This window comes from Scleropages formosus, chromosome 12 (genome assembly GCF_900964775.1).
Source record: "Scleropages formosus chromosome 12, fSclFor1.1, whole genome shotgun sequence".
Lineage (NCBI taxonomy): Eukaryota > Metazoa > Chordata > Actinopteri > Osteoglossiformes > Osteoglossidae > Scleropages > Scleropages formosus.
Window position 1 is genome coordinate 24129248 of NC_041817.1, and position 25608 is coordinate 24154855.

The window sequence follows — 25608 nt, forward strand, 5'->3', positions numbered from 1 at the left end:
CGCCCTGTACAGGAGGCAAGGTGATCCTTAGGGGCCTTTATACACACACACACACACACACACACACACACACACACACTGTCGCAGATGTGATTCCACAAACTGTTTGATGTCCCTCATGAAAATTAATGCCCTGAAATCGGCACACCAGACATTTGTCGCAATTGTTTATTAGAGGTTTTGGACTGAGCGGGGATAATTTACTGCGGTATCAGGCCAATCAAAAGCGCTGTGATGAATCAAGATACATTTAATTACATCCTGATAGATAATCTCAGTGTTTGTTTTCAAGGAAAACCACCTCTGCTGATGGAACCCATGATAAATGGAAAAGAAAATGTAAGAACACATGTTACCTAAAATAATAAAAGCAATCTGCATTCCCAGTTCAGACAGAAAATTATTGGAATTAATCTCATTTTAAAAGTACTTTTTAGACTAAATATGCTATCTATGGTAAGAATAAAATAATTGTTTATGTTTCCAGACCGGCAAAGCCTTACGCTGTTAATCCAAACAGTGACCAGTGTGGAAATGGTCATCATGAACTCTACACGAGGCACAAGACCGTAAGGTTCATTCACACAGGTGTTCATACATGTTATTCACATGATTATTAGTTAGAAATAGTAAAAATTTCTGGAAAAATCAATGAAAGACTAAAGAGTGCGCTCATGTCTCACATAAAGGGGTCCCATCAATGAAAAACCTCTACACTGGCTCCTGAAAATATATAAACCCTTATTATTCAGTGACATGGTGATTTTACTCCCACAATGGATATTTTATTCACCGCGTCCTACACCATTCACCTGTACACTGTGATTGTTCCATAACAAAGCCGGGTACTGCATGTCTTCCTATGACACTGACAGTGTCAACAAACCACATTAATTACGGTAAATATAATATCCCATCTGAAACCGCAGATTCACTATTATTATTACTGCATTTGGCTGTTTTAATGTTAAGCTTCTTGCAATAATCTACACATTGGGCTGGGTAATCTTTCTTGCCAATTTCCTATCAATTCAGGGCAGCTTGATCAAGGGTTTTACAGCAGAGCTGAGATTGGAACCCAGATCCTTCATGTACAAAGCAGCAGCTATAGTAACTACATTACCTGCTGCTCCTGCTGTACATTGGATAGTTTCATGTGGACACCAGCAGGACCAGTGAATGTGACAAATAAATAAAGAAAGAAAGAAAGAAAGAAAGAAAGAAAAAGAAAAATCATCTTTAAGCAGCATTTCACACCCTCTAAGGGATTCCTGGCCAGAATAATCCCCAGTAAACCTCAGCTAAAAAAAAACAAAGAAACATGCATTAAGACTTTGGGCCAAAGACAAGCTTCTTTAGATAAAAAATGGGGCAATTCCAATGAACTAACCTACATTCATATATTTTGGTCTGTCGATAATGAAAGGAAAATTAACATTCCTTCCAGGAGACAAAAACACAGGCTTCTTGAGCAAAGCCTTTGCCACCAATTAAATGAAAAGATTAAGTGACAAGAAGGCAGCGCTCAGTGAATGACAGCAAAATGAACCTTCCGGAATCGAGCGCTGTGTTGTAAACGGTGACTTTCCACGGCGAAAGTGCGGAGATCAGCTCACGGGCAACGCTAAATGAATATAAATACCCAGAAATGGGAAAGGGGGTCAGCAGATGTAATCCCCTCCCAGGGATGAGAGAAAGACACATTGAGGCTACGGTGTCAGACGTGGAAGCCGCTCTGAGCGCAAAGCCCTGAAACAATGGCTTGAGAGATGTTCATTTCTGTCTCCATGAGTCTGAGGGGGGATTTTCCTGCAGAGCTGGGGACTTTCAAACCCTGACTCCACTGTCACATTTATTTAGGCAGACTCTTTTCTCCGAAGCAACTTCCAATGAACTCTATGTAGTGTTACTATCAGCCCACACACCTTATTCACCACGGTGACTTACACTGCTAGATACACTACTTACACTGGCTCACTCATCCATACATCAGTGGAACACACACACTCTCTCTGTCACTCACACACTATGGGGGAACATGAACAGCGTGTCTTTGGAGGGTGGGAGGAAACCAGAGCACCCAGAGGAAACCCACACAAACACAGGGAGAACATGCATACTCCACACAGACTAAGCAGGGATCAAACCCACACCCTCTCGCACCACCCAGGCGCTGTGAGACAGCAGCGCTACTCGCTGTGCCACCTTGCATGTCTCGACACCTCTGCCCTATGAATATTAATAACACACTACACCTTCGCACTCATCTCAGGATGGGCGTTTCCACATCCCAGAAGCCCAGTCCTGTTTCCAACACTCTGAGCCATTTTGCTGTGCCAGCATGTAAGGAAGGCACCATGTTCCTAGGTGTTTCCACTAGAGTAAAACTGCAAACTGCAAGCTGGAACAGCAAATTACAGGTTTACCTTGGACACAAAGTACAAGACAGATTAATTGCTACAATCCTATTGCTGTTTTGAATGAAATGTGAGAGCTGATTACAATTAGCTTGTATTAAAAAAAAACATTAAGACTAGAAACATGGGTTTGGAGCTACTCTGGAAAGCATGAGAATTAAAGACACATATTTCATCACAGATATAACCTTTTAAGGGCGGTACCTGGCACAGTGCTTAGCATAGCCATCAACTTCCAATAAAGCCCCTGGGTTCCACTTGCACTTTGGCTACAGTACCCTTGAACGAGGTACTTACCATAAATCGATGCAGTAAGAATTACCCTGCTGTATAGGTAAATCACTTTAACTACCTTCATGTACAAACATCACATTGAAAGTCACCCTTTAGAAAAATGTCAGCTAAAGGAATCAATAATACTATATACAAATGTTAATATATGCACCCTAAACACAAAAGACCCATGTATACTTCCCTTTAATTTGCAGTTCCCTGCAAACAGGAACAAAAAGAAATACGGAGTTTTGGTGTAAAACTATTAGGCTTCAACTGGTCTTTGCCACGAAAAAGTCAAAATCATCAATTAGGCACAAGTGCGTAACAAACAACACCCATTTAAACGTGAGCTCAGTGTAAATGTGCCGCCGGCACTTGTGTCGCTCGCTTATTACGAGGCCCTACCCCTTCTGCGTGTCGTTGGTGACACAGTGATGGTTGAACGTGCCAAACATCTGAACTCCCAGAATTCCATAGAGCAGAAGGAAGAAGAGCAGAAAGATGGAGACGCTCCATATCTGCTCCCCAGATCGCCTGAGGACAAAAAGGAACACCGGTTTCACTGCGAAGCCCTCATGGAAAAGAAGGAGACACAATGGGTTCATTTTAGAGGAGCTCTCACTTGAGGATGTTAGTGATGCGGGTGCGAGGGAGCTCGAATCTGAAGTATATCCGGAAGGCGCGGATCATTATGAGCGCTCGAGGTATACGCAGCATCCCCCACGGGGACATCTGGTCCACAAGCCCCGCTATTTCAAATACCTACGGAGGCGAATGGGAAAAAGGGGTCACATCCCAAAAACAGCACAGGTGATGGTCAGGAGAACTAAAGCCTGGTTGTGTTTACCTGCAGGACGAGGGAGACCCACAGGAAGAAGACCATGAACCCATCAAACATGCACCAGCGGTCCTTCATGTAAGAGTTGTCACCCTGGAAGGAGAGAGAGGCACAAGGAGTGTGTGGTCAGGGAGGACAAACTGGTCAAGTGGGTCGTGTCCATCAGGGTCAGAGCGGTAGCTGAGGAGACCAGTGCAATGCATCATGGGAGTCTGCTGGTGAGCAGGGGAACCGGACCAAACAGCAGATTCCCCCAATTCGACAGTCGCTGTGACTCTTATTTTATTTCACAATTTTTTTTTAAATGTTCCCTCATGTATTAAAATGCTAAAAATAATTTTAAAAGTCTTTATACTTCTCCAGCAATTCCTAAATACAATTTGTACTAATTTGATTATTTGTAAAATTATAATTGGAAAAAGTTTAATGCCTTTGCTTTTGAAAAAAAAAAAAAAAAAAAACTGTTTATGAGATAACGCTATGGAATTAATTAATGTGAACAACAAATTCCCACAAAGAGGAGAGCAAAATCATTCTGTCATTTGCGAGGGAGTACATACTGCGTATCTCGATACGCGTTCAGAATCAACGCTTTTAACACGGATCTTCTAACGAACAGAAATATTATTACTATATAATAATTCCTTCTGTACTCCCCTCATAAGCAGTGGCTTTCAGTTTTAATGAGATCGGGGAGAACTTCACACAGACGTCCGCTCCTCCTCACCGGGCTGGAGAACGACGCTTTTGGAGAAGTTGGAGCCTCGACCGCAGCATCTCTCGTCTTTCCCCAGATTCACATCTCATAGTGGTATTTAAGCCGTGACTCACTGGTTGAATCTTTTCTCTTGTTTATCTGCATCCAAGTTTTTCATCAGGAGAATTAAACTCACATATTAACTGAGACAAATTTTCTAAATTTTGGTGAGTAACCCTCATCCTGTCACTAACCAACTTAGTATGACTACACACTGTATGAAATTATTATTATTATTATTATTATTATTATTATTAGACAACAAAATAACAATAATAATTTATACACTTTTTTCCAAAGTGACTTGCATTTGAGGTTTGTGTAGTGTATTGATACGATTCACCCATTTACATTTATTCATTTAGCTGACACTTTTCTATAATGCAACTTACAGTGTTAAGGTATTTACTATTATTTACCCATTTATAGAGCAGTGTAAGTTTTTACTGAAGCACTTTAGGTCAAAGTACCTTGCTCAGGGGTTCTACAGCTCAAGGTAGGATCCTAACCTGCAACCTTTGGGTTCAAAGGCACTAGGCCTATCCACTGTGCTACCAGTTCTCCCTTGTCCCATTTGTAGAGCAGAGTAAATTTTACTGTATTGGTCCTGGGAAAGTATCGTGGCCAAGGGTTCTACTGCAGGAGGTGAGGTTTGAACCGGGTTCCTTTCATTGCAGCGCAACGGCTCTAAGCACGACACCACCTGCCCTTTATGAAGGAAGTGATCTGGAATGAAGGTGCTCCAGTTCTTATTTGGCTTGGAGGTTTTCCACTGGCTTTGCCATGAGCCTGGAATGAGCAGCTCATACATTTCTAATAGCTATGAGGTCATTCGATCATTTTTCCATATGTCCTTTGCTCAAACCCAAACTAACATGGGTTTCTAATGACGTGATCTGAGAGCGGTCGTGTCTCGCACGATCCATCCAGCAGCGGGTGAGTTTAGCGAGCCGGGGTCCTGACTGGTCACTGCATCAACACCTTCTGGAGGTTCTCCAGCACTGCGCCATGGGTCCAAGTGAGAGGCAGAGGCGGACTGCCCCGTCACCCCGTCACCCCCCGACCTTGAAGCTTTCTCATGAGCAGCACTGTATATGGCATCAGGCAAGAAAACAAAAAAGAATGAGATGGATAACCTATTGCGGGGTGTCATAAATAATTTTGCTCACTGGGCCCATCAAACATCCAGCACTGATGTTGTTAGCCTTGTGCCTCATGATCAGGCAGCCAGAAACACAAAGGAGCTCACCGACATTGGGACACAACCCCCCGCCGACCTGCCTAACGCCAAGCCACGTGCCGTCAATCCAATACACGTCATCCTGACGATGACCGACGCAATTCGGTTAACACTCTGGACAGTTTCTGCAGCTGCAACATAAAAAATGAATTGCACTAATGAGCAGCTGTAACGGCAGTTCATGCACAACCCCTGACATGCGACTAGTTTATTGTTCTCAACTGCTAATAAATTATATGATTATAAGATAATATAGCTGTGCCAATGATGAAGACCATTAGCGTTGAAATCACATCAACATTATTTAAATAACATTAGAAGTGAATATCGCTACGACTGATTTACCACCGACCTTCCTCGCAGTACGTGTGGTCTTGAAGAAAAATGAATTACAGAGAATTATTAAAATAGGACTGAATGTATTTATTATATTGCTCTTCGCATTTGGTGGCATTTCAATCCATGTATACTGGCCTTCTACCTTGAAAGAACAACAGTTACATTTGCCCTTTGTTATTTCAATAATATGTAATTAGCTACTATGCTGCATATTGATTATTTAACCATTTTTCAATCACGGCCATGACTTGATTCATATCCTCAGACCCCACGGTCTTAATTTTGAGTTGGTCATGTCGGAACGGATGACCGCGATTCATGGCTCTCACTCAAGTAGGGTATTTAAATGCACGTTTAAATAAATAAAATATGCCCAAGCTGATGACAGACATCAGTCGATCATCTCTGGTGATTTTATGAGGCGGATAAAACGTCCCACCTTAAACCTGCAATGGCCGTTTACTTCTGCCAAAGTGACATTTGAGAGGATCACCTGAAAGGCATTACTGAGCGCCAGCGCTAAGCAGCAAATTGCGCAATAAATTGCTCACATTTATCACCATAATAACACCGGGAGACAAAATTACCCTTTTTCTAACCTGACAGTGACTTGCCTTTTCAGAGTTATCAGTATGAACATTAAATCTGATTTGCCCGCACCAGGGCCAGCAGGATCTCCAAAGCGCACGGAGGTGTCCGAAGGCACACGCGCACACACACTTGCACACGCGCAAACACACACACACACACACACACACACACACACACACACACACGATGACCTTCTACAGCCTACGTGCATGAAAAAAGTTCAGGGTACGAAATGGACGATGACAGAGATGTTCACGTTCCAGCCGCTCTGTTGTGCTCAGTATGTTCACAGTTACCCACCATGCTGCTTTACTCCTCATAACCCTCATCTAATAACCGAAGTGACTCAGGCCTCCCCTACCGAAAATTAAGAGCCTGCGATAGGTGCAATATGGGCACAGCATGCCTGTTTGACTCGACCTACATTCAGTTTGCATTTCATGTTTATGCAAGAACAATTCTGAGATTTAATTAATTAAAAAACTGCAAAATAAAATTTTTAAAGATCAGCAAATTAATAAATCACATACATCCCCATACAGTATATAATTTCCTATTTGTGTAAAGTACTTTGAGCTGCAAAATTTGTATGAAAGGTGTAATATACAATAATAATAATAATATTATATAACTTTACAGTATCTTTAATTCCATAACACTTAATTTACAAAACTCACATACACATCGCATAAGGCATACAGTCAATATAAAGATGATTATTTCAGATTTTTTTTTGTCTCAAATATGCTCTAAAAGAAAAATAATACACACACACACACACACACACACACACACACACACACACACACACACACACACACACCTTCAGAACCGCTTGTCCCATACGGGGTCACGGGGGAACCGGAGCCTACCCGGCAACACAGGGCGTAAGGCCGGAGGGGGAGGGGACACACCCAGGACGGGACGCCAGTCTGTCGCAAGGCACCCCAAGCGGGACTCAAACCCCAGACCCAGCGGAGAGCAGGACTGTGGTCCAACCCACCGCGCCACCGCGCCACCGCACCCCCAGAAAAATAATAGGATACACTTATTATATGACAGCTATGAGTATTGGGTCACAGTTTATGACCTATAATTATTGTGATTATTTATTTATGACCATGTATTAACTTATCAGTACATCTCTCACTATATCAGTACGGTATAACTTATCGCTATATCAGAATTGAAAATTTTCACTGAAGAAATAATTGAAATCCAAATGGCAAGAACACAGGAGGTGTCACCAAAAAATTAACAGCTCTGTATCAGATGATGCAAAATGTTTCACATTCATCTTAATTAAAAAGACAGTCATTATTTATTTGATGGTGCCCTACATGGACAAACACTGATCCTTCTTCCATTGTGTCTTTTAGAAAAGGTGTAAAGTGCATTCACAGCCCGACTGGCAGGTTAGCGCATGAGGGCGGATCCTCTTGGGACGTCTGTTACCTTGATGATGCCCCGGATGTGCATCTTGGCGATCATCTCGGCCGTGTAGAGGAACATGAGCATCGTGTCCAGGGTGAAGGTGACGTACTGCAGGGGTGGATAGTGCTCGAAGGTCTTGGGCGTGTTCATGCAGACAGAGGTGACGCTGATGATGGCGCAGGCGCGCAGGAGGGAGTGCACCCACTGAGGAGACAGGAGCACCCAGAAGCATCCTCACATATCTGTCTCACAGGTAGGCAGCCCCTTGTACACCCCATGAACCTGCATGTCTGGCTCCACGTGACCAGTTGCTTCATTCGGCAAGATTCAACATTCAGACTCAACATTCCGAGACTGGAAAAGCAGACCGATCTAATATTCCGATCTTCTAATCTAATATTGATTTTCATACCGGTTTACTGGTATGGGGTTCGCAGCCATTCAAAAAACGTTTAACAAAACGTTCAATTTGTCGCCCACCTATTTCCCTGTTAAACCACAACCCAAATCTCATTTTTTGGTGAAGTTATGGAACAGAGGCTGATTTCTCTTACATATTTGGAAAGGAAATGTAATTCGTTGTTACACTTGAGCACCATGTGGGATTCGACCTTGAATCCTCTGAGGCCAAGATGACGGCGGCCCCAACCGCAAAGCTACCTGATGCCTTTTTTTTTTTTGTATTAATAACAAAATGATGGATTAATTAATTAAATTAAGTCTGCGCTCCTGTTTGTCGTGTATGACCACTCCTCAAAAAAAGCTTAAGGAGAAACTCACTGGTTTGTTTATCCAAAGGATGTCGGCGCTGTCTGCGAGGGTCTCGTCTGGCCCAAAGTCGGCCATGGCCTGCGCCTCAACCCGGGAGCTCTGCTTCCTCTTCAGCATGCTGGGGCTGGCGGTGCTATACAGCGAGTGGATCTGAAAGGAGAAACGCCCGGAAGGTGTCTCAGAAGCCGGGCCCGGCTCGCCGTACACCCAGCCCTGAAAACCACGTCAACGAACCCCACATTTTGCCTAACCATCCAAGCGGGAGCCATCAAAAACATTCCTGGGAGTCCGCTTCGCTAGCCTGTGGCGCCGGGCCACGGGGAAAAAAACCGTGCCCTTTCCTTATATGTACAAGCGCACAGTGTGAGGCGAAGCGCAGCTGCTCTAAATCTGTTTGGAATTACGGCGGAGAAACCGACTCTGCCAGGGCCTCGCACGGGAAGCGCCGGTCCGAGCGTTCCCGTTCTTTGTGGACGCCCCATTTAAGAGCGCCGATAAACCGTTTAACAGGAAAACAAGGAGCCGGGCCTACCGTAGGCCTGCAGCCCAGGGCCAACGTCCGTTAGCGACATGCTAACGCTAACACCTCCCTCTGCGCGTGCGTTCTCTAAACTTTCCGGAACCCTGTGACATACTTCCTCAGGTGCACGAAGCAAACATCTGTCAAGTTTCTTAAGATGGATTTAGTACTTGTTCTTTTCCACCTGCTGGATCATGGAGACACGATTACAAAAGCGACTAACCGGCACCGGCGCTCTTGTATTTCGCAGCAATTCTAATGTTATTGCTCAGCTTCAATACTTCGTCATTTCTCATGAAAAGTCTTCTTATTATTATCACTTCAGTCAAGCGTTTATGTTGAAGTACAACAATTTGGACTCGGCAAACAACCGCTTGTCTCGAGCAGGGTCACGGCAAACTGACGCCTACCCGGTAACACAGGGCACAAGGCCCAAGGGGGAGAGGACACACCCTGGACGGGACACCTGTCCATCACAAGGCACCCCAAGCAGGGTTTGAACCCCAGACCCACCACGTAGCGGGCACCGGCCAAACCCGCCGCACCACCACACCTCGGTGAACAAAAGCCCCTCCATAGAAAGTGTCTGAGTGTCGAGATGCACAACAGAAATACGCTCAGGTAGCAGACAGTATGTGCTGCGCTGTTGATGGCCAATGCGATACACAGCCAAAGCACGCGTGGAGCACACAACAGGGACTGCATTCGCCTCAGTTACCGTTGGGGACTTACCTGGCACAAAGATCAGACTTGATCTTCACCAAGTAAAATTAGTCTGCAACCTACAGCAAACGGTTGCGGTTGCTCTTGTTGCGCACATGGGCACTTCTGACCGTTCACACTGATATACAGGGGAGGGGGGCGTAGGGGATCGGGGAAGGGGGGTCACACACTCACAAAAACAAAGCGCACATACCAAAGGTATAAGTAAGGCTGAAATTGCTCCAGCACGGCACATAACATGCGATCAGGCATACCCTGTAAATAACACACAACAGTTAGTAAACATGGCATATATGATGAACTGAACAGGTACAGTACAGCAATGTAAACCACGTCTGACACGGCATATATGCGACATTCAGTGGGGTGCTGTTGACAGACAGGGGGGTGGGGCCGCAGCACTCACTGTCAGGCTCCTCATCGGTGCGTTCATCCCCAGGTTACGAGGGGGCGGGAAGCAGTGCGAGTGATGATGAGATGGGATATTTCAACACCTCCGCCGTCCTGTCCGGAGAAAGACATCACACCATAGGAGACGGGGTAAGAGATAGGCATCATTGCATACCAATATCAAACATAAAGGTAAAGCACGGAGGTTCTCGGTTCTGGCTTGGTTGTGGTGGAACGACCTCCCCCTCTCACTCAGAACTGCTGAATCTCTGTCCACATTTAAAAAGGATCTGAAAACTCAGCTCTTCCGGACTCACTTTACCTATATCTCTTAAGTTCGTGTAAGGTGTAAATGTTCATGCTCTATACCTTCAAGATGATGTCTTGATAAACCTTTACACAGCTATTCCTGTAATGTAACGTAAATATTTGTGTATCTCAAAAAAAAAAAAACTAGGAAGGTAATCAGGAATCATCAATATTCGGAAAAAGTTTTATGCAGCTACTCGTGTGACGAACATCCGTTCATATGGTGGAAAGAAACGAACTGTACTTAAGAATCACACATCTGCAGGTATGTCTCTTTCTCTTAACGTAACGAACACATTGTATTTTCTATGAGATGTACGTCGCTTTGGAGAAAAGCATGTGCTAAATGAATACATGTAAATGTATCAAGATCACCGAAGAGCTCAGTCATTCCCTGCCAACGCTGAACTGAAGCTCTCTGATGGTTCATAAAGGCTTCAGAAAGTTCTCCCTTAGAGCAGAATTTGCTAAATAAGTTTATTTTATTTGTCACCTAGCTTTTTCTTTGTGACCTTTTTGTGACCTTTGTTTGATGTCAAAATTTTTTTTTCCCCCCCCCAAACATGCAAAAGTGATTAAAAGCAATGAATTGGAAAAGAGCTAAATGGACAAATAAATAATTAAATACATATAAACACTTTTGCAGAAAATGCCCAAAAGAATCTGATGACAAAATAACACACATTATGCCTTCAACTCCCTTTTCTAATACGAGCGGTGTCCTTGAAAAGCTAGTCATAAGCAATTTGCAAGGTAATTGCTACACTTAGCATATGTTGGTGGAGATTTCAGGGCGAGTGAAGGCAAAATTATAGGGTATAAGTGCAATAATGTGGGAGTAAGTTGCCAAAGACTACAATTAGCTTCACATTTGGAGAAAAGGACATTCTCCCCACAAGGCAGGATGCAATCATTGGCAGATTAATTGTCCGAAAACTTTTTCTGAGTTTGCTTCATGCTGGCAGAGCATTAAAATGAAACAGTACATACTGTACCAAATTCACTGTGTCAATATACTCCAGATGAGCCATCAGAAGGTGGTTCAACCGAGTGCAATTACAAAACTGTACAGGGTGGCCTGCGTGAATCACAATTCGCTGTGAACTTTCCTTCTGACAGATCTGTCTTCAGTAGAACGAAAACAATTAAAACAATTATGCCAGGCATCTCAAACCTTATTATCAATTCAAACTGTGTGCGATGTGCAATTAAAGTGCATATGATGTGACTTCGAATGCAAGTTTTTCTAGGAAAACATGAGAATGATAAATAAGTGTGATATAATAACACACGTATTCATTTAGCTGACGCTTTCCCCAAAGCAACTTTTTTATACACAATTATTAGTACAAATGCAATTATTTACCCATTTAAAGAGCTGGGGAATTTAGGGCAAATACCTTTCTCAAGGGTACTATAATTGGGATTCAAGCCTGCAAGCTTTGGGTGCCAAGGGAGCAGCTCTAACTACTTTGCTACCACCTTTTCCCCCAATGTATGTATAACAATTGCTCATATTATATCACTGATTGTATTATCTACTCATCTACGCATTATCAATTACTGTTTGTCCAGCACAGGGTTGTGGTGGTCCAGAGTCTATCCAGAAAGCGTAGGGAGTGAGGCAGGACACACACACTGGATGGGATCCCAGTCCATCACAGCGCAATCACACTCGTTCACTCCCTCACACACAGTACAGCAATTTAGAGTCATCAGTTCTCTGTAGGGGAGTATAGTGGTGCAGTGGGTTTGGCCAGGTCCTGCTCTTTAGGAGGTTGGGGGTTCAAGTCCTGCTTGGGGTGCCTTGTGACAGACTGGTGTCCCATCCTTGATGTGTCTCTTTTCCCTCTAGCCTTATGTCCTGTGTTGCTGGGTTAGACTCTGGCTTGCTGCAACCCCACTTGAGAGCAGTGACTTCAGTGTGTGTCTGTTTACCAGAAATGCACCTCTGGACTGTGGGAGGAAACAAGAGCATGCAAAGGAAACCTGCAAATCTAGGGTAGAACATGCAGACCCCACAGAGTCTGAGCCAAAATCAAAACCTATATGTAAACTTGCAGCACAGGAGCTATGAGGTGACAGTGATACCTGCTGAACCACCATGCTGCCCTCAATGTTACATATACAGTATATACAGAGAACAATTCAAATACTGTACTTGCTTCACATGTTATTACAGTCATGATTGAAAGCAAGAAAGTGCACCTGTAAAACCTGACAATGAGGGACAACTATGTAAAAGTTTCTAACTCAAAATATGACCACCTAACACTTGGAATAAACACCCATTTATACCCTTTTTATTTTAACACTACTGTTTACATTTATTAATTTAGCTGATGCTTTTCTTCAAAGCAGCTTATAATGTTAAGGTATTTACTATTATTTACTGTTTTATACAGCTGGGTAATTTTACTACAGCAATTTAGTGTAAATACCTTGCTCAAGAGTACTACAGCCAGAGGTGGAGATCAAACCTGGGACTTTTGGAGGCAAAGGCAGTAACTCTAACCCTACACTACAAGCTGTCCCATACCCAGACAAAAAATATTACATGTAAAGGGCTCAATATGTATACCACCTAGGATCAAACCAGACACATATCTACCAACCTGTAAGGCAGATGCAGCATGGCACAAGTAAGCTGGGGGGACCGTAGACATGGTCACACTGAAAAGTCTAAAAAGGTTATTGGGGTATGCTAATGATCCATAACACCGATTTCACGTTCATAACTCATAACCCGCTGACGCTTTCCATCACTATGTTCGGGGCCTCTGCCATTCCTCTACCCATAGGCAAAAATTACATAGATTTTTGTGAGAATTCAATTTGCAGTTCATACTCAATTCAGTTACCAGCTCATTGGCAGTTCAGAACATTTTCCCTTGTGCTCAATGAACAGAAATGGTTTTCTAAAGTTTGAGAGAGAAGACAAAATTTCTGAGATCATCATACAGCATGTGAACCACATTTTTGTTTTTATCATTTGTTTTTTATCTGATGAAAGCTAAGACAAACTACAAACAAAGTCGACACACCTGTCAGCATGTTGGTGTGTGTATGTGTGTATGTGTGTGTGGATGTGACAACACAGAGAAATCACTGAAGGCACTACCACCTACCTCTGACACCTTGTTTTGTGAGCCACTGCTACTGTAAGCAAGCACATCAACAAAACACACCCCAAATAAATTTATGAACATATCTTATAAAGGGCATGCGAAACTTTATTGAACGTTATTTTTGAAATATTCCTGAAAACCTTTTGAAAAATAAGCATATATTTCTAGGGGGGTGCGGTGGGTCTGGGGTTCGAGTCCCACTTGGGGTGCCTTGCGACAGACTGGTGTCCCGTCCTGGGTGTGACCCCTCCCCCTCCAGCCTTGTGTCCTCTGTTGCCGGGTTAGGCTTTGGCTCCCCGCGACCCCGTATGGGGCAAGCGGTTCAGACGATGTGCACATATTTGTATGGAAAATGTTTGTGAAGCCTTTTGATTTTCTGGATTTTTGGGTGAATGGCTCCTAAAATGTAATCTGATCTGTCATCTAAGTCTTAATAATGAAGACAGATCAGTTTTTTTTAAGAAATACAATTTACAATTCAATATCTTTACTGAAAAAACTGTTTAAACAATCAAGCCTCAAGGTCATAGATGGAAAAGTATGCTGAACCTCCTTTATTGGCAATCACCTCGATCAAATGCTTTTTGTAGCACCTGGTGGAACCTGTGGTTAAGAGGTTTTTGGTTAAGAGTGTTCATTACGGTGCTGAGGAGTCAGAGTCGGAAGCGATTATTGGGTTACTGGAGTCACAGTAACATTTCGCAACCTTAATCATCATGTATCCTCTGTCAATTGAATAATGACGCAGGAGAGCACAGTGACAGTGTCCCTGCGGCCCAAACCGAGAGCGCGTCGCGTTCGCACTTCACCACAAACACTCCGGCTTAGGGACAACACGCTGAAAAGCACCGCAGTGCACAGTGGCGGAGATGCGGTTTTATTACCGTTTGTGCAGAATAATTATTGATGTAAAACACACGGGAAATGCCGCGGAAAATGGCCGTTCCGGCGGTTCCGCGGTGCGGCGATGCCGGTACCCCCATCCTCCCCCCGGCTCGCACCGTTACGTAACATAATTAACGGAGGAGCTCATCTGTGGCCTTCCTCAAATTTTCAGACACGAGAGTGAGAAATAAACGCGCAAAGCATATGTGTTTGTATTTCCTCGGACGCGCAGCATCCTCGGCTCGGAAGGAGCCACATCCGTTGTCATGGAAACGGGCTCGGGCTGCAGCACCGGTCGGGATTCCGGAGATGTTTACAGTGTCAATACACATATTTAAATAGGGCCACATTTAACGCGAGGCTGAACCGGCGGCCCCCCCGGATCGCGGGTAAATGGCTGGAGCCTCGGCTGCGGTAATTTCGCTGTTTCTGGACGGAGGCCCGCGCGGGTGCGCGCGCTCATCTTACCTTCACTTCCTGGTGGAGGACAGGCGCGCGGAGGTGCGGGTGCGAGATCGGCGCGGCAGCGGGCCACGCGGCACAGCGAGCGCCGGCAATAATCACGGCGGTAACGACGATAACGTGGCAGTACTTACGTGCGCGTGCGGACGCGTCCTGTCAGCGGGTTACGGTGATCCCTGCGTGCGTGTCCGCGTTTCCTCCCTCGTGCCCGCCTGCGCCGGCGTCGTTCTCCTCGTCGTCTCCGCGAGCTGCTGCGGGAGCGCGCCTCTCCCCGTGCCCGAAATCACCGCGACCTGCAGGCTGGAGACCGACACAGCGGCTCATCCGCTGCACCCTGGTAAACTGTACCCTGATACTCCGCACCCCGATCCACTCTTCCCTGGTAAAACTGTACCATAGAAAAAAAACGTACTTAACTGTACTGCAAACCACTAACCGTTACACTGTATACTCAATAAACTGTACTGTGATACAACAATTCTCTGTCCTGATTAAAAAAAAAAAAAAAAAACTTTCCCTTCTGAACCTTTCTGATTCTCATTCAGTTTGAGCGTAACAATCTCAACCAATATTTCATTCATATCATTTTGACAGTTGTCAGTGTTAAAAACTATGTGGATAATTTTGTAACTTTTTACAAATGCCGTTCACATTGCTCACAGATGAAAACGCCTCCTGTTTAAATCACGTATGCATTTATAATTTGCCCAGAGAAAAAGGAATATTGCTTCTGGCATAGTGTCTTCTTTTTTTTCAAAGAGAGTAAATGCCTCAGGCGCCACTAACAACATTGTGTGTGTGTGTGTGTGTGTGTGTGTGTGTGTGTGGGGCGGACATGTTGGTTAGGTGTATAACACACAGTCAATTAAAATAGTTTTGGTATTAAGTACTAGCTGATGGCAGCATCCGTTCACCGTTTGTCTACTGGGCTGTTTTACTTGCCGTCCTGAACAAAGTCTAATAAACTTGCAGTCTAATAAAATATTTTACGCCTTTAGAGGCCAATAAAATCATTTCTAGAAAATTACATCGCTGAGTACAGTTCCAGTAAATCCAATCTCATTCTCTGCAGCTGGACTTCAGTTTATCCATCCATCCATCCATCCATCCATCCATCCATCCATTTTCATTAACTGCTTGTCCTGGTCAGGGTCCCCGGGGGTCTGAATCACTGGAAGCCAGGCAGAAGGGGATTACTTTAACCAAAATATACAGCTGCTTTTAATTTCCAGTATTTGTTTCACACTGCAGACGTAACATAACCTCACTTATCAAACTAGCTTTGAAGCATTCAAACGTTCAACAGCAGGACGCCACCCGGACTGGAACCAGTGACCTACTGGTCACAAATTGTGGTCCCTAGCGATTTGCCTGCCTATTTAGTCAGGTTTTTGTCTTTGCCCTATTCCACCAGTTCTTACAGTTCTCCTTATTTATTTTTTTAAACATGAGCCCGTGTTAAACAGGCAGAAAGTGCGTGAGACGCGAGGAGGAGAGACGCGACGCACGCACGGCCAGGTGCCGAGGGACGGACGTTGCTGTGAAAGCAGATGAAAAAGACACCGCTGCAGCGGTACAGAAATAATAAAGCCATCTGGATAAACAACTGTTTCTCATTAAGCTTCTGACCGGTGACTAAACTTTCCCCGTTTCGGCGCTTTGCTGCGCTGCGCCGCTCTGCGCCGCGCTGCGCCCAGATTGCGCCCAGACTGCGGTCCGCTCCGGCCCGACTGCGGCACCGGCAGGCAGCCCCAATTCGCTCCGCTCCGCTCGGCAGAGGGACGCCAATGGACCGGCCTTTTGGCCTCGGGAGAGCCTGAGCCGCTTGGGGCCGGCCCCTCGGTGGCTCTCGGGAGGGGTCGGGGGGAGAAAAAAAATAAGGAGCACAAAGTAGTTGGGGGGGAAAAAAGTGGGAAAGACGAAAGTGGAAAATCGTGAAGGCGCCGCCGCGCTCCACGTTTCTCCGGGGTGTCGAGATGCGGCCGGACGGCGCGCCGAGTCCCGCCGCGCTGTCGCTGCTCCTGCTGCTCCTGTTGCTCCCGCTGCTCGCGTGCGGCGCCGGAGAGACCGTGTCGCACGCGCGGAGGTACGTGGCGCGCGTCGCTCCTGGGGGGGGTGGAGTAGAGTGGTGGAGTTGCCGGGGGGGGGGGTCTATGGCGCGCGGGGACACCCCAACACTGTGGAAAACAACATTAATAAACCCGCTATTAGTCATGGGGTGAACTGAGCTGGGGATTGGGGGGGGCAGAAAAAGAAAAGACCAGAGGTAAAAAACGGAGCCGCACCGTAATACTTTTCTTTTCCTTTCTATGATTCAGGATATGCTGAGACAGCTGTTTTTTATTTATTCATTTTTTTTTTTAAATTTTTTTAAAGTTACTACAGGGAGCAGTAAGTTCTGCAAAAGTTTAGGCGACTGTGTGTTCGCGTTTCAGCGTTTGTGCGACTTGCGCTCCGGTAAGTGGTGTGTTTCTCTCAAAAGTGCCAAACATGATGATTACACCGCAGAAATACCAGGCTCAACTGTCTCAAATCAGCTAATTCCAGTTATCCTAACTTATATTTGAAGCCGAATGAAGGTATTTACTTTGTTTTTCGGGACAGAAGAACAACAACTTTTACAGTCGAGGATTTTTTGTTTCTGGATATGTAAATTATTCATTTCTTCTGTTTGTTTTAACTTTTTGACTTTTTTCCCATTATCTTTACATCAATGACTTTTCTTCCTGTATTTCTTATATCTTAATTCTTGGATGTCAGATATGTACTAATAAATATGCATAAGAGTGGAGTAGTTCATTTGCACAGATTTATGCACAAATAAACAAATAATACTGTAAATGGAAAAGTGTTTACAGTAAACAGCACTGTGGGGTTGTGAACGCTGATGCTGTTTACCTGAAGCGCCACCGAGCAGGTATAATCTGTGTTATGAAACAGGTTCAGAGGGTTGACTTGGATCTCCATACTGGTCAGCATGTGCAAAGCAGAGTGCTGTTGCTAGGCAGCCAACAGGCGTGTTTTGCCATGTAACCGGCCACCTGTGATTATTTGCCAGCTAATGCTAATGATGCATGATGTGAGCCTGGGAGCTTAGAAATCACGAGACTGAAATTGTGCTTCTGAATGACTGCATACGGTGTATGTGTGTGTCTGTGTGTGCGTGTGCTGCAAAACTCCTTTCGGTGATGTTACTTAGCCAAAGGATAATGCATTGTCCAACTCTGGAGCGGCCTAAGTACGTTTCAAAGAAAATTAAACTCGTTTCCCACCAACAGTTCTGTCAACGTTAATGCTGTAGGGCAGCAATAAAATCTGTGCACATAAACTAGTTTATTTATAGGTTATGGTGCTGTCATACTTTGATTCATTTATAAATTAGGCTCTAATTTCTTCATGATGCTTTTATTTCTGTGCTAAAACATTAAAAACTGTTTTGGAAACTGTGTACCTAATGGTCTTAAAAAGTTCTTAATGTTTATTCCTTGTGAAAGCTTCAGTGATCACTCCAGGTTAGTTATCACTGGGGTAAAATTAACTTAGACTTTTGCAGTCCACGCAATAAAGTGTAATAATATCCACTTTAAGTATTTATGCATCTCATCTTATACGGTTTATTGTAAAATACATTGTACTACATTATGCAGATTTGATTTCATCTATGACAATAAACAAAGGCAGAAAACCTCTGGCTATATTAAAACTTTAAAAGTGTGTTGCAGATTTTTGGGAAAAAAGCTGTGATATACTAGTGATGTTGACAGATAAAGTTTTTCCATCAGAAGTATACAGTGAAACATAAACCTGGGAAATGACAAGACAAAAAAAGGATATGCACTTGGTTAGTTTGAAAAAAAATATATATATATTATATAATACACACACAGAGAACACAATAAGAATATGATTCCATTAAAAGTCATTTTGACAATGGTACTTACCCTAAATAGCTCCATTAAAAAAACCCAGTTGTATAAATGGGTAAAAAAATGTAAATAGCTTAGCATCGTAAGGAAAACAAAGAGAAGTGTCATAAAAATCACATGCAAAGAGCAGATGGAAAATATTTCGGCAGGGTTGGAATGAACTAGATTCATATGGGTTTATACACTATGTTAAGTTCATATATGCATTTGGGGCAGGCGCTTTCATGATTAACTTATGTTGCACTGACTGAAAGTGTTATTGTTTTATATTGGGTTACCTGAAATCATGGATCATAACTAAGCTCTGTTTCAGTGCACAGTAGAGTATTGGAGTAAAGAGATTAATGGCGGGAATATTCTGGGGGAAAAGCAATATTTAGAGACCAACTGCAGGACAGAAAACTTACAAGCTTTTTTCCAGCTGTCATATTTTGGCATGACTTTCGTACAGAAAGTCTAGTATCGACTGCTACACTTGAGCCTGGCATATGCAGAGGGCCCAAATATCAACACTGGATTTTCCATAACCGGGGAAGGGACTAAAATAGTGTAACATTAGACCTAAAGAAGGATGTGAGTAGTATGGGAATTCTCTGTTGTGCGAAGGATCATTTTATTTCTCGGATACTTTTCTAAGACTCGTTTCCAGCGAGACATTTATAGACTTAATGAAAGTCTGGTACTTATTATACTGCGTAAACCCTGTTTTTGCAATCAGGCATCCGCCCATGGTACTACACGCAAATAAAAGTGAAACACAACTGATTTGAGTTCATTATCCTTGCATTATAAACACTTTTAAAAGGTGCATGTGAGGTTTTTTTTTGTATTTTTCATATATATTTTTTAAACTTCACTCAGGACGGTGAGAGGAGCCTGCAGGCTCTCTGCAGAACATTCCCAGAGACGGTGCAAGACGCCAGACGGCTTGATCTGCAGCGGGAGGGGCGAGTGCGACTGCGGGGTTTGCATATGTCATGTCACGGAACCGGGGAAGTTCTACGGGCCGCGCTGCGAGTGTCACGACTGGGTCTGCGTCACGTATGACGGCAAAGTCTGCGGAGGTGAGTGATTCACGGTTCTCGGTGGCCACGGTCAGAAGCCCATCGAGCGGTGTGGCTTACAGGGTCTACTGTGGTCGAATGGTCTAGTGTGGCCCGTAGGGTCCAACACCAAGTCACATGATATCACGCAGGGCTGATCCAACTTGGACAGCTCAGCTTCTTTCGTTCTCCTGCACATTATGCAATGAACACTGGATGTGCTGGACGTTCAGTTCCTCACTTTGTCTGTTTGTCTCATAACTGCTTGACAAGTAAACTACTTTGAGTTGTTTTCCGTTCAAATGGCGCAAGAGAAGGTTGGGAAGGAGCAACATGCCCTTGCATAAGAAAAATAGCATGCAGTAACTAAGACCGACACCTCGTGTGATGTAAGTGTATGTCTGTATAAAGTCTTGCTGCTTGGAAGCGTTCGTTTGGGGTTCCTTTAGAGAGCGGGGCCTCCAATTGTCGACAATATGACCGATTTTGGCCGATTTTCCGATTTGCTTTGCTGCTGTCGTCATAAATTTGACTGTTAAATGCAGTCTGCGGATTATTCTTCCACAAAACCCATCCTAGACAGTAAGGGTTATGTTGTGACTAAAAGAAGATGTTGCCGTGATGCCTGTCAGATATTGAAGCTGTTGTCCCGTAAGACAAGGAAGGGAGGCGGATTGTGATTGAGTAGAAACCTGCCTTTCCAGTGAAAATCCCACCGCAAGGCAACACCACGAGCCAAGTGGGTAAGGTGACATTTTTGGAACGGATTCCAAAAGACACGGGTGGCTAGCCAGATCCGTCACGTTTCCGGGAGCGCAAATTTGTACTTGCCGGGGAACCAGATCTCTCTCCTCGCTCCCCAGAGGGCCGCTGCTACTGACCTTGCAGCCGAGCCCAAAACACTTGTAAGACACATCTGCCACAGCGAGGGGGAACAGCTACTGCACATCAGGGAAAAATAAAAGGAAGACATTTGAATAGAAAGAATCCTGAGCTCGGGATTTTCTTCCGAGGGAAAGACTTGCAGAACAAAAGAATTTTGGTGGAAAAGAGTGTGGCTTTGAAAAATATTGCACCCAGGACAGAATTTGCCTACAGGGGAAAGTATCTGGGTTGCTCGTACAAGTCCGTATGGATTGTGGGATATCCCAGCCGCCAATTCCGGTCAGAGCCGCGGAATTCCCAGCTATCCGTCGCAATCCCACTCGATCGCACTTTAGCTGGAGAGCAGGCTGACGGTTCCCTCCATCTACTCTGAATGCTATGTGGAGATACGCAGCAAGAAGAGCTGCTCCTTGCAGGAATGACGATCGTTCTGCCTCTGGCACGCTTGCCACGATGCTGCTGTAAAGCCCGAATCCCAGCAGGCTGTTTACTTGGGAAGCATTCAGGTCGCCCACACAAACAGCGACAGGCAGACACTGAGTTTGAGGGTGCTGATCCACGCAGGATGGACGGATGACGGAGCGTGAGGCAGCACGTTGAAAAGGTGAGAAGGGGCAAGCGAGAGCGCCGAAGGGAATAACCACAAATTTCACAGATGTTGCTTAAAGGCAAACTTCAGCACCATCCTGTGCCAAGGCATCACGGAAAACTGAAAAATCTGCTTGTCTTGGATCCGGTTGCCCTGGCAGGTGAACGACGGCATCTGGACCTGGAGCGGAACTGATGAGTTCACAACGCAACGGGTTTTATGGCAAGCGCAGGGAGAGCTACCATCCCTGGGGAGCAGGTCTGCATTTTGAATGCAGGCCATGATCTAGAAGGATCTCAAGCCAGCATTCCAGTGCTGAACCTGCTTTTCTTGCCTGACACTTTCGGTTGCAAAGACCGCATTAACATCCTTTGACTTTTTAGCATGTTGACCTTCAAAACAACCAGCCTGGAAGAGAAGCAAAAAGAAAAAAAAAAAAACAAAAAAAAAACGAGAAATATCGAGAGGTGGTAACGGAGACATTGAAGGGAAAATGTGATTTATTTATGGAGACAGGTAGCGAGGCGTTGAAAAGCTCATTAATGGTGCCAGGTCAGGAAACTGAGATCTTCTTGTTTGGCGATATAATGGGGTTTTGCTCACTGCTGGATACACAGCTGTGTGTGTAACTGACCCTCATCACAGATGTCAAGGCTATTTAGTACCTTTTTGTGGGGTGGGAGTGGGGGTGGTGGGGGTTCTCATCACTGATCCAGACGGCAACTATCAGCTTTCTAGGAGGAGAATTTAACAGCCTTAATGTTACTGCTGGATTAAGGAGTCTTTCTAAGTCACATTTATCTCTTTTGTGCATATGTTTGTGTACGGTAACGTGCCAAACGTCTATGGTCCCGGTTAATGAGGACCAGTTCTCAAGGCTCCGTGTGAAGTCAAAATGTGGGAAATAGACAGGAAAAGCAATATGAAAAAATGTAGTAAACATTCCCTTTGGACTGGACCAGCAGCGTTCAACAGCGATGGCTCACGGCATACCCTGTTGAGTATTGTACGCATTACCGGTAAACTTCATTTGCTTTGCTGCCTTTATCTCTGCCTTTCATGGCAGCTTGCAGATAAGAAACAGGTGTGTTTTCCTTTCCCCTTAGTGGATTGTGTGTGTGTGCGTGTGTGTGTACGTGTGTATGTGTACGTGTCTCTCTCTCTCTCTCTTTCTGTCTCTATATACAGTATATTCGGTACACACACATAGTAGTATATACAGTATAGTATATAGTGTATATATAGCATAGTATATATAGTATATGTATAGTATATACTGTAGTAGTATATTCTACTACTATATATATATATATATATAGATATACGATGTTTCTTTCTGCTAAGGTAATGCACAAATTGTATTTTCTGTGAGATGTCCGTCACTTTGGAGAAAAGTGTCTCCTAAATGAATACATGTAAATGTAAATATATATGTGTGTGTGATATATATATATGTATATATATATATGGGGCGGTGGTTTGGCCTGTGCCTGATCTCTGGTGGGTCTGGGGTTCGAGTCCCGCTTGGGGTGCCTTGCAACGGACTGGCATCCCGCCCTGGGCGCGTCCCCTCCCCCCTCTAGTCCTGCGGCCTGTGTTGCCGGGTTAGGCTCCAGCTCGCCGCGACCCCGCTTGGGACAAGCGGTTTCAGGTAATGTGTGTGTGTCTGTGTGTATGTATATGTAGAGAGAAAGTGCATGTTAAGGATGAGGCTGATTGACCAAGGTTTCGAGATTGTTCTCGTGTTTCAGGAACCTTTCGTTGTCAGTGGTGAGAACCGCAACACACAAGAACCACAATGTTCCCAAAGACCGTTCATTATGGGCTGTAACACAGAGCCGCGCAAAGAGACTTACACACACACACACACATGCACGCTCTGGAGTCTCGAAGCAAGCACGCACACTCAGAAATACTCATTTCAATGGTACGGCACAAAGACAGTTTGTTTTTAAGAGTTCTTCATATTGCATCTCCTGCCTTAAAAGACACCGAGCGCACCGTGGTGCAGGCACCGTTATTGCTTTCTGAGTCTACGGCAGCTTTGGCGCAATACCTGGGAGTATAAAAACTAATTTCCAGGAAAACGTGTCCCGTATGAATTATATCTCATTGAAACAGCATGACATCCGTTGTTCGGGCCAATACATCGAATCACCGCGTGGCCTTTGGCTCGGGGCTCTTAAGAGCGGTTCCTTATAGCTTCATTACAGGGGTAAATAAAAGTTATATTTGACCATGCAGTTGGGGTACCTTGGCAATATCATCGAGAAAGAAGAGCAGAACTAATGAGTTCACAGAGAGGATATGACAGAATGCGTCACACTGTCAGATGCTGTTAGTCTCCTCTCAAACAGAATTCATTAATCTCCAGGTACCCTTCAGCGACGCAACAGCTCGTTCGCTCTGACTTCTTAAATGCATGTAGATACGTGTCTCTGCTTGGTACCGGTGGTCCGTCTGCAGCGGCGACCGCACCACGCCACACCAATGATGTCTTCAGACACAAAGTCTCTCAGTGTTACGGGCAGCAGGTGGCGTAGTGGTCAAAGGTGCTGTCAAAGTCAGACCACCGTGGTTCAGGTCCCTGCTATTGCGGTAGTATCTTTGATCAAGATTCTTACCCTGTTTTTTCTTTCCCCCCCAACAACTTCAATTTAGTTTTAATAGAGCACTCTTCTAACACAGTGACACAGAGCGCTTATAACTTTAACATTTCCATTAATTCATTTAGCTGACACTTTTCTCCGAAGCAGTTTAGAACATTGCTCTGTTCGCAATTATTTACCCCTTCATACAGCTGGGTAATTTTTTTTTTACTGGAGCAATTTACAGTAAGTACGTTACTCAAGGGAACTACAGACAGAGGTGAGATTCGAACCTGCCACCTTTGGGTCTAAAGGCAGCAGCTCTAACTACCACTTTACCCACTGTGTTTCAAAAGGTTGAATACAGTATTGACAACAGGCAGGCCAAAAACAAAAAGCTTTCCAAAAAACAAAAACACTTCTATTAACTCACACACACAATGTCTATGACCTCTTGTCCCAACATACCAGAGTCTAACCCAGGACGCAAGGGGACGCACCCCGGACGGGACGCCGGTCCACTGTAAGGCATCGCAACTGGGACTGGAAACCCAGACCCGGCACACACGTTGGGCCCCAGCCAAATCCACTTCACCACCGCAACCCCTAAGTATCTTACCAACAAAATGAAAAAATACATTGATATTTAAAGCCATCGTAAACTTACAGGACCATACCATTTTTTACCCTGATTTCATGCTGTAAAATGAATAATAGTAAAAACTACTACTGAAGCCTAAAAGGTGCACTGCCTACACATCGACCGTAACTATAAAAGGTCATGGTTTCAGTTCTCACTTTGTAACCAAAAGATCTTGCTTTGCAGCCCTGCTGCCACTGTAGTACTCTGGGTCAAGGTAAATACCCTGAACTGATATCACAAAATTACCCACATGGGTAAATGGCTAAATGAGATGAGATGAGATACTTTATTGTCACTGTATGCAATACAACGAAATTTTGGGTGGCAGCCCTCAGAACGACAGCAACAGAAAGAAATAACACTTTAAATTAAATAAATAAATAAATAAATAAATAAGAATTAGACTGAAACTTTGAAGTCCTTTCACGTAGCTTTTCCAATGGTAACGTAGCCTCGGCTTGTGAGCGGACGTATAGCCTCCTGCGCCGACTGCCGTTCACGTAGACGCACGGCCCTCCTCCTCTGCTCTTCCCGGAGACCCTCGGCCGATCCGCTTCTGATCTCGTCCATCTCGTCGGTAATGGACCCGGAGGTGACGAGGAGCCGGCTCGGAAGCGCTGGTCTGGACGGGTTAGCCTTTAGTCGGGTGGCCCGGGCTCACGTCCCCGCTTCTGTTTCCTCTCCCTCCGCTGGCAGTGCATTTGTGGATTTGGTGCGCTTTCCATCTCGGCTTAGGCTCTGCAGAGGGTTCGCAGCTGCTGTCAAGCGAGCTTCTCGAGTCACCTTTTTGGGACACCTTTAGGCAAAAGGGAGGTGGAGGTGGGTTATGAAAACACCGCCTGCAGGAGCATGGA

General features: G+C 44.6%; 2 protein-coding genes across 7 annotated transcripts in view; one reads left to right on the forward strand and one right to left on the reverse strand.

Annotated features, from left to right (window-relative positions):
* The window catches only part of nalcn (sodium leak channel, non-selective), a 93870-nt gene extending 77697 nt beyond the window's left edge, over window positions 1-16173 (reverse strand). For 2 of the 5 annotated variants that reach the window (XM_029256663.1, XM_029256662.1), the window contains exons 1-9: window positions 16109-16173; window positions 15215-15380; window positions 10313-10410; window positions 10100-10161; window positions 8673-8813; window positions 7914-8096; window positions 3541-3624; window positions 3316-3455; window positions 3099-3227 (exon numbers count right to left, since the gene is read on the reverse strand). In XM_029256663.1, coding sequence (XP_029112496.1) covers window positions 3099-3227; window positions 3316-3455; window positions 3541-3624; window positions 7914-8096; window positions 8673-8813; window positions 10100-10141 — 719 coding nt within the window. In that variant the 5' untranslated portion in view covers window positions 10142-10161; window positions 10313-10410; window positions 15215-15380; window positions 16109-16173. Of the gene's footprint in view, window positions 1-3098; window positions 3228-3315; window positions 3456-3540; window positions 3625-7913; window positions 8097-8672; window positions 8814-10099; window positions 10162-10312; window positions 10411-15214; window positions 15381-16108 lie in introns of those variants that run through there. The other 3 variants (XM_029256664.1, XM_029256665.1, XM_029256666.1) reach the window with 3 other exon arrangements.
* A 413-nt stretch (window positions 16174-16586) lies between these two features.
* itgbl1 (integrin, beta-like 1) overlaps window positions 16587-25608 on the forward strand; it is a 60428-nt gene continuing 51406 nt past the window's right edge. Inside the window, exons 1-2 of one of the 2 annotated variants that reach the window (XR_003798030.1) lie at window positions 16587-17166; window positions 19868-20070. Coding sequence is in view for 1 of the 2 variants with exons in the window: in XM_029256667.1 (XP_029112500.1) it covers window positions 17057-17166; window positions 19868-20070 (313 nt within the window). In the remaining variant the exon portion in view is untranslated. The remainder of the gene's footprint in view (window positions 17167-19867; window positions 20071-25608) is intronic. The other variant, XM_029256667.1, reaches the window with a different exon arrangement.